We start from the raw sequence: 9,818 nt of genomic DNA, 5'->3' as shown, positions 1-9,818 counted from the left end.
AATTTTCTCTTTACTGTGCTGCTTTAAACTTAATTCCACCATTTAAAGAAAGACAAACATCCCACCATCACTTCACATGGATTAGCCAAATCTCCTCCACCATTATGGAGACCACTTGCTAAGATTAGTTCTGAACTAAACCATATTGATCTTCTTGAGTGCTGCTGAATGTTGAGAGAACGTTGGAAGGTTGAATGGTTTTCACCCCATATACATCAAGATGTGTATTTGTACCTCAATAGATCTCTTCTTTCCATTTTATTACACAATAATAATGTTGAATTTCTGTTAAATATTTCCCAAAATGTGTCAGATTGTGATGATGAAAAAAGCCTATTAACTGCATTGATTTAGCAAATTCGGGTGCAATTCACTCTGTTTCTTATTAACATTTTCTATCACCAGAGGAGATAATATACGAAGGATCACCACCGTCATCATAGATATTGTTTATTTTTATTATTAATAATATGAGCAAACAAAATTCATGTTTTATCTATTTTCATCTTCTGCAGGGGGTTGAAATTACCTCACACAAAATCTATATTACATCAATTCTCTTCTCTTAAAAATACAATTTATGTCCTTATGATTGTATTGCATATTGTATTGTACAATGGAAAAGATTGTTAAAATGTAAAAAAAAAAAAAAAAAACTACAACTGTTAGCCCTGGATCTCAGTCACACTCATAGCTTCATGACTGAGTGTTTGTCCTGAAAAATAAGAAAAGAAAAAACAAAAACAACCTTCCTTCCTTCCTTCCTTCCTTTGCCACTCTTGCACTGTTGCTCTGTCCATGATGTCTAACTTCATTTATCCAACAGTACATCACGCATTTGGCTTTTCATCGTTTCTGATGCCTTCCTGACAGATCTCTGAGTCTTTGTCTAGTGGAATGCTGCCATTCATCACTCACACAATGAAAGCTGGGAGGGGATGGGATGGGGACTAAAATTATTAAAATGGAGAGCGAAAAAAAAATACAAAATATACAAATCATTCGCAACCACGCATTAAGCCTTCTCTCAACAAGCCTAAAGTTCTCAAGTGAACAACACATCAATCACGCACAGCAGTCCAACCTGCCTGCCTGACCTATGCATTTCTGTGCCTGACCAGGTGTTCCTCCTTGTTTATGTGCAGTAAGGGTCTCTTTGCCCCTGGGTGAAATTCTTTGGCTGTTTTAGCAGGTAAATATGTCAGTTTTCATAACCGCAACAGCAGTCAATCATAGCAGCTTATGCCTCAATATTTGCAGTTTATATAATCATATACACAACCTAACGGTATTCCAAATATATAAAGTATACCCCATGGTTTATACGGTATTAAAAACCTATGGCAAATCCATCCCTCCATGTACAAACATTGAATATGTACATTGTATAAAATGTTCTAATATATACCAGAACAAAACCCCACTGTATAACTATAAATACAGGGCGCAATTGTGGGTATTATATAGAGGCTGCAGAAAGGCACAAACATATACAGCACAGTGAGTAAGGTCCTGTCGTGATCCTCTAAAGGGTTGTGTCGGATCAGGCACATTTATCAACAGTCAAGAACACAATGATTCTGTCAAAATGTGGTATAAAATCAAGCTCAGTGTTATTGCACTAAAAGTGTTTCCATGTCAAACCCCCTCAAGGAGATTTCCAATAAGTGCAAGTGCTTGCCTGTGAGCACATACTGCCCTCGGAGCAAAATATCTCAGCACCTAGAACAGAGCGTGTGTGTGTATGTGTGTATGTGTGTATGTATGTGTGTCTGTCTGTGTGTGTGTGTGTGTGTGTGTGTGTGTGTGTGTGTGTGTGTGTGTGTACAGTATGTGTATGTGTGTACAGTATGTGTGTGTGTGTGTGTGTCTGGATTTGAGTGGTGTATGTGTGTGTATCCCAGAGAAATATTTGTGGAATCTGAATACGAAAAAAAAAAAAAAAAAAAAAAAAATTAGACGTCTCTCCCGCTTTCTTTCTTTCTTTCTTCCATTCGTTCCATTCCACTCCTCCCTCCCTCCCTTAAGCCTCCATGGGCTCCTCAGCCCTACTGTTCCTCTTGGCTGCCTCCTGGGCCGGCGGCCCTCTGGGGCTCCCCCCGCTGCGGGGCCTCTCGCTGGGCCTCTGCAGGCCCTCCTCCCCTCCCCTCCAGTTCTGGCTGTTGACGCCGCCCTGCTTGTCCTGGAGGTCCGAGCCGGCGTTGTGCCAGCTGTACCGCATCCTGCCCCCCTGGTGCTGCTGCTGCTGCTGTTGCTGCTGTTGCTGCTGGTGGTGCTGGTGCTGGTGCTGGTGCTGCTGGTGCTGGAAGCCCTGGTTCGGGTTGCCGTTGCGGTTCTGCCCGGCCTGCTCGTTGGCCCGCTCCACGTAGCCGTCGAAGGGGTTGCGTCCCTTCTGGCGGGAGCGCTGGCGGTTGTTGCGCTGGTTGCCGTGGTGGTTGCGGTTGCCGTGCTGGTGTTGGTGGTTGCGGCGCTGCTGCTGCTGGCGGTAGCTGTTGTGCCCCTGACCCCAGGGCCCCGAGCCGTCCTGGGGAGGTGCGTGGGAGGCCTGGAACGAGGGCACCGAGTCCGCCAGCGAGGCCGGCTCCAGGGGGCCCTCCTCGTTGGGCCCCTCGTCCGACCCCGGTGGGCCTGAGGTGGGGCCCCAGACGAAGGCTCTGTGCTGGGGGTTGTTCTTGAAGGGGAACTGCAGCTTTCGCTCCAGCGGGGGGAGGAAGCGACCCGTCCCGGGCAGGAAGGGGCCGTTGGGCGGGGCGCCGATGGGGATTCCGAAAGGGTTGGGCGGGCCCCGGGGATTGGGATTGGGATTGGGGATGAAGGGAGCGTTGGGTGGGCCCCCGGGGACCCTGCACAGGCGCTTGGGGTCCTGATGCTGCTCAGGGTGTTGCCAGCGGTGACGGCCGCGCCGGTAACCTCCGTCCTCCATCTGCCTGCCGATGGGGCCGCTCACCTCTTCCTCTCCGATTGCGTCAGACTCGTCCATGCCAGCGTCGCCCTGGCGACAGAGGAAAGGGAGACTCTGCATCAGCACAGCAACAGTGCCGTGCAAATGCACTCTGTGTACATGTACAGCTGCCTGCATCAGGTATCTATTTATCTAGATCTATGTCTGTATATCTATCTATGTATCTATCTATCTATCTATCTATCTATCTATCTATCTATCTATTCTATTCACTAAATAATATCAGTATATATGTGAGTAGGTGTATCTCTGGTGTATTTCAATCGTGTAGTTCAGTACCAAATGTGGCTTCTTCACCTTGTAAAACAAAGCCAAAAAGTTGTTCTTTTACTTACTATGAGTTAACCCGTTAGTATCCTATACACATATTCTATCTACAAACGGCACATGTGAAGGTCTATGTGTAGGTGTGAATGTGTGCGTCTGGTGGTGTGTGCTAGAGTGCGTTTGTGAAAACACGACGACTACTCACCATTCCAGGGATGACCTTCTCCATCTTGATCATGCGGTCCCTGAGCGAGCGGATCTCCTCGTCCTTCACGTTGTTCTGCAGCTTCACCTCCTGCAGGATGTCCGTCAGCTTGTCGATGTGCGCCTTCAGGTCCACCATGTCCGCCTTCTTCCGCTCCAACTTCCCCCCTCCTCCTCCTCCTCCCATTACTCCTCCACCACCACCTCCTCCTCCTCCTCCTCCACCTCCTCCTCCCGAGCTCCCCTCCACCATCTCCACGGCCCGGTCGCCCGTCTCCTCCTCGCCGATGCCCACCGTGTCGCAGACGTCGCGGGCCACGCTGCGCCAGCTGTCGCGCTCCTGCGGGTCCCGCTGCCGGTAGGTGCGGCACAGCTCCTTCATGCGCACGATGGCCAGCGCCTCGATCTCCTGCCGCGTGTGGCGGAAGTCGCCCAGCGCCACCTCGTAGCAGATCTCCTTGACCGCCTGCGTGCGCAGGTCGTCCATCGTCAGGTGCTTGGGGTCCATGTGGATGCGGCGGCGCTGCGGGATCTGGTAGACGCGCAACGGCTCGCGTCGCTTCCCACTGCTGGGCAGGCCACACTTCTTCACTATGGACTGCACCTGCACAGCCAGGAACAAGACGCTCATTAATGGCCTGGTCAGATCACACGATTTCAGCCCGATTTTGGCCCGAATTTGTCGTGACCAACAAGTTTACAGCGTCGTATCCGATTTCAAATGGTCGGGCACGACATCGAACGCGGAGTGAATTTTAATGTGACATGCTTCACGACTTGCGATTTGTCGTTCACGACGTTCTAAAACAGCCCGACAAAAAGTCTGGCTTGAAAACGACAATCGTGAGCGACAAAAAAATCGTATAGTCTGACCGTGCCATAAAAGGGGCTTGGAGTTGTCTTCCACACGCCATTACTTCCCCGGAGGCACTGTTCTATTGACTCGTTAAAGTTCAATTCAATTTAATTTAACTCAATTCAGCTTTTTTTTATTACAGGTTTATTCATATTATATTGCCATAACATGAGAAAGCATCTCAGGGTCCTTCGCATGGGGTCTTAACAGCTTGAACATGAACTCTGATTAAATATCTATAAAAGAGTGGGAATGAGTGTGTTAGTGTGAAAGAGAGAGAAACTAGGAAATGAGATGAGATGTGCAGTTATTACTACAGTGGTACACTGGTACAGTGATTGTCTTTGCAAGGCTTTTACCCATATAGGGTAAATGTGATGCTGTGCAAAATCACGTGGATAAAAACAAATCTTGTAAACTCATATTTAGTTGCAATAATGACAGAGGCATGCTGAAACTGAAAAATGTCATAAAAAATGTATGCTCATTTTGAATTCATCTTTATGATGCTTTTTTTTGATGCTTCATTCGCAAATATTGGTTAAAACTCTTTCCTTCTAGGAAGACTAACATCTATTTGTTTGAGCATGTATATGTTGTCTTTGCACTCTTCCCAATCAAATACAGGGTTTACGGGCCTTGCGAATCTTAGTATTCTGTTTTAATTTACATTTTTCACAGCATCCCAACTCTTTTGGAAATGGAGCTTTAGTATCTCTACTTTACAAGCACCATTGATTCCAGCAAGGAAATAAATTGAACTGTGAGTCCAAATCACACTTACAGACACCATCAGACACATTTGGCTCAAGGTGCCGCCAGTGAGTTGTCTATCAAAGGGCACAGCACGTCCAAAAAGCCTATTCTGCCAAACTGCATGTGAATAATTCCACCCTCCCATCAGATAAGGTGAAATAATTAAATCCCTAACTAGTGCTACCAGCAAGACAAGGCCTTATCATTCAGATGCAGCCCCGACAAAGAGAGCGAGAGAGAGAGAGAGAGAGAGAGAGAGAGAGAGAGAGAGAAAGAGAGAGAGAGAGAGAGAGCGAGAGAGACCAGCTCACAAACACAGTGGTGTGTGTGTGTGACCTTCAGACAGTGACTCAGACAGCGGGCGAGGAGAGAAATACTCTCCGGCTAAAATGTGGGTGTGTGTCTGTGTGGAGGTGTGAGAGATGGGGAAAAAAGAGTGTGTGTGCGCGAGAGAGAGAGAGAGAGAGAGAGAGAGAGAGAGAGAGAGAGAGAGAGAGAGAGAGAGAGAGAGAGAGAGAGAGAGAGACAGAGAGACAGAGAGAGAGTTTATCGGAGTGAGTGGGAGCCGTGACCAGCCGTGCGTAAAATGGGAATGTTTACCAGGTTCGGTAAAAGCATTTGATGAGACTGAGGTCGTTGGTGAGAGTGACAAGGGAGAGCACAAAGCAAGTGTGTCTGTGTGTGTGTGTGTGTCTGTGTGTGTGTGTGTGTGTGTATGTGAGAGAGAGTGTGAGTTTGAGTGTGAGTGTGTGATGCAGAGACTGACAAAGAAAGACAGAAAAGTGAGAGAGAAAAAGGGGAAAAACAGAACCACAAAGAAAGAGAGTGAAAGAGAGAGACCGAGAGAGCGAGAGAGAGAATGAGAGGGAGACTGTGTGTGTGCGTGCCTGACCTTGTTGGCTGGTAGCTTCTCGCGCAGGGAGGAGATGAGCCTCCAGCTCTCTTCACAGGAGCGCTTGTCGGAGTCGTCCCCGCTGTCGGAGTCTGCATACTGGGGAGGGGGAGCACAAGGTCACCGCCAGTCCACACGCTTAGGACCATACACATCACCAAATGCATATGTATATATAGGACTGTATGGGCGTCATGCCATTGTATCTACTGTGTGTTTGTGTGAGGGGTTGTGAACAGGACAGCTTAAGGTGCTCTAGTCTAGACTGCCTGGACATATCTGCAGTTTCAGCATATTAAGTAGTGATAATATGGAGATTAGTTTGAACAGCCTTTCTGTTTTGTTCCCTCGCTCACACACACACACACACACACACACACATACACTCACCAGTCTCTGTTGTTCCAGAATCTGGTCTGCCTCCTCCTTCTCTTTGCGGTACTGATTCTCCAGATCCTGAAGCCTGGTGGATGGGGACATAATGACAGATGCTGACTGACATGCAGGGGTGGGGGATGGGGGATGGGGGATGGGGGGGTTCCAAAGTGGAGAAGTGCAAAAAGATAAAACAACAAAAACAAACAAAAAGACAGAAAAAAAAGACACAAACCAAAGAAACCACAGGCAACAGATCAGCCCTTTATCAGCTTTTAATGTCTGACAGTACAAAGCGAGCCCGGTATCATGTCCTCACTGTGCACACAACAACAACATGCCCCTGAGCCGCACGCCAAAAAGCAAAGGGTACTGTGAGGGCATCCCTTAGAGTGATGATTTATTTATAAGACTGCCTGATGTCGAGATGAATACATTTCAACTCCCCAAATCCACTTGTGACATTCACGGGTCTGAAGTGCTATTTTGAGAAGTGACAATAGCACTGTCAGCTACAGTTTTCAACATGCAGCTATTCACTTGTTAGATTTATCTCCACATGATTTGATTTTGAATGTGAAACTTGCGTGAATAACACTATAATCCACCTCATATCCATTTCCTGTAATGATCCCTTTCCTTCAGTGTCAATTGTCCTGACGTATTTTGTCTCCACAATATGCCTGTCTGGTGGGTAACATAACGCTAGGGCGTGACTCAGGAGGAGAAGTTGTCTGGCGTGTGCTCACCTTTTCTCCATCTCCTGCTTGATGTCGATGCCCTGCTTCTCCAGCAGCTCTCTCTGGGCATAGCTCCAGTCCGCCTGCTCCCCCTGCTGGTCCTGGGCGGCGTTGCGCTCGCGCTCCTGCCGCGCCTGCTCCGGGTGGTTGAATCGGAACACATGATTCTTGCCCATCACCACCCTGTTGCCTAGGAGACAACAGAGAGTGAGAGTGAGCGAGAGAGGGAGAGAAAGAGAGAGAGAGAAAGAGAAAGAGAGAGAGAGGGAGGGGGATAGACGGACAGAGAAAATGTAAGGGGCGACAGCAGGAGCGTGAGAAAGATGTACGACCGGAACTTAGAACACAAGAAAACAAAATAGCCAGAATCCCTGCAGTCAGTTGTGCATGTATGGGCAGATACATGCATACATCTGTCTGTCTCGTCTGCGAGTGTGTGTGTGTGTGTGTGTGTGTGTGTGTGTGTGTGTGTGTGTGTCTGGTGTGTCTGGTGTGTGTGTGTGTGTGTGTGTGTGTGTAGTCTGGTACCTTGTTTGAGCACCACCGGCTCTGTAATTTGCTTGCCGTTGACATACGTCTCCGCCCCGTCCAGAGGCAGCACTGTCACTTCCACTGCAGGAGAGAAGAACACAAACTGCCATGACAGTCGGCACACAACAGAACAGCACACGCTGTACTAGTGCATACGGGAGGAACGGGCAATTAGTGGAGCTCAGTATGTGTGTGTGTGTGTGTGTGTGTGTGTGTTTATGCTAGTGTGTGTCTTACCCTCTCCCGATTCGGTGACTCTGCTTCCGAAGATGCAGTGCTGCTCTTTGATGAACTGACCAGTCAGACGAATGTCCACCTCGTTCTGACCCACCCTATTAGAAAACACACACACACACACACACACACACACAGTTATACCACAAGCTTCACACTGGGAGGAACAGGCCAGACTGTTGTGCAGTTAACACAAACGGGAATTTGAATGAATGGCGATAATGACTGACGGATGAAATCTCCCACAGACTGTGATCACACAGAGCTTGAACCATTCCAAGCTGTTCAACTCAACAGAACTCAAACTTGAACGCCTCCCACAGGAAATTAGGTTTGTAGGCAGCGTAATTACACCAGCTGACGACTATCCCAATCTAAAACCACATTAAGACAAGAGATGAGCTTCACAATACTGATGAGTGAATCTCGGAAGAGCGATTCCACAACTTGCATGTCAATGCTCTCAAAGTACTTTGTATCTCCAACTACCACTGCACTGAGTGATTGCTCCCAAGACTTCAACTGGTTAGGGGAAAAAAACATGACAGAATATTATAGTGCAATAGAGGTAAAGTGCTCTTCCTCTCTCTCCAAACACCCCCCCCCCCCCTTGCTTAAGCTATATTGTTGCACTCTCTTTGACAAAACTGGTTGCAGGGTAACATGGCAGCAGTGGCTAATTGCACTGAGGTATTTGTAGTCTGTGCACCAGTTTAGCTACAGAGCCTGTCACAGCAGCACCCAGGCCTTTTATGACGGTGCGTGTGAAACGTGGGTGGCGACTTCCTAAAGTCAACAGCCATATTCTTTACTTTAATAACATTCTGTTGACTGACTGGCCACACACATGACACAAAGTCAATACCGACAGCACAATGACTGGGGTTCTGTGCTTGTACATGGTTAGCAATCACCAGTGGACTCTCTTTTTTGTCTATTGTAACAAATGTTCTGACATTCACTGGTATTATGGGAGAGAAATGTCCCTGTGGGGGAAATTCGACTTGGTCGCCACAAAGCTTCACCCAACAACATAAGAGACATATTATGAATGAACCAGTGCCATCTAAAAACAGAACAGCAATTTGGAACTAGCACCAATTACTCTCAGCACAGTTTGGTAGCCTATTAAAATCACAAATGTTACTGAGGGACAAATTACCGCCTGTTTGACGCTATTTGCACCTTAACACATGACGTCGCATGCAGGGATGTAGTGAAGGTAAACACAGTTTATCCAGCTCTTATTCGAGTTCATCCACCTCTCAAGGGTTTATTCACCAATTGCAACTTTTAACATTAAAAATGTATGTGTACACTCATCAACACTCTAGGAATCATTTAATACCATTGGTATTGTTATAAATATTGGACAATAACCTTCACCATCATCAAACATGTTCTGAATGCCTTTTTCAAAATCCGAAACAGCATGGTGCAGTGCACCTTACAATCATCACAGCATTCACTCACACTTCCATCTCTAGCATTCACTCACACTTCCACACTAGCCATCTCTTATCTTACCACTACACCTCTGATTATATGTACAAAATGAAAATGAAAACGGGACGTGTCTGTTTTACGGAGAAAAAAAATTGCCTTTTAAAAAAGCAGGTGTGATCCCGATAACGGTGAAACGTGTCCATTTGAGAAACTTTCAGGGACAACAGAATCAGTATTCAGAGCACCAGTTTTTCTACACCGTACTATGTCAAAAGCACCCTTAACTTTTGTTTGCCTTTCTAATGACGTACTTTCACTTTCACAACATCCACTTCCCAATCTGCTAGAATAGGATATTGAAGGAGAACTCCATTGATTTTTCACATATATATCTCTGTCTCCCGAGGTCACCGAGTACTGATAGTACAAAGTACGAAAAAAATGATATAATGTATCTAACTCGCGTTGCTGCAGCCAGCAGCTAAGGCAACCCAGCAGCTCCAGTGCTACACTATGGGGGCATGAGCATGGGGACTCACAAACATGCCCCCAGAG

General features: G+C 47.0%; 1 protein-coding gene across 1 annotated transcript in view; it reads right to left on the bottom strand.

Moving 5' to 3' along the window:
* Positions 1-436: 436 nt before the first annotated feature.
* The window catches only part of kif1ca (kinesin family member 1C, a), a 28,256-nt gene continuing 18,874 nt past the window's right edge, over positions 437-9,818 (bottom strand). Inside the window, exons 17-23 of the mRNA XM_062536351.1 lie at positions 7,821-7,915; positions 7,581-7,664; positions 7,062-7,242; positions 6,328-6,400; positions 5,938-6,036; positions 3,435-4,037; positions 437-2,992 (exon numbers count right to left, since the gene is read on the bottom strand). Coding sequence (XP_062392335.1) covers positions 2,024-2,992; positions 3,435-4,037; positions 5,938-6,036; positions 6,328-6,400; positions 7,062-7,242; positions 7,581-7,664; positions 7,821-7,915 — 2,104 coding nt within the window. The 3' untranslated portion in view covers positions 437-2,023. The remainder of the gene's footprint in view (positions 2,993-3,434; positions 4,038-5,937; positions 6,037-6,327; positions 6,401-7,061; positions 7,243-7,580; positions 7,665-7,820; positions 7,916-9,818) is intronic.

This window comes from Sardina pilchardus, chromosome 5 (genome assembly GCF_963854185.1).
Source record: "Sardina pilchardus chromosome 5, fSarPil1.1, whole genome shotgun sequence".
Classification (NCBI taxonomy): Eukaryota; Metazoa; Chordata; class Actinopteri; order Clupeiformes; family Clupeidae; genus Sardina; species Sardina pilchardus.
Note: the sequence above shows the minus strand (reverse complement) of the source record. Positions and strands in the feature narration are given on the sequence as shown.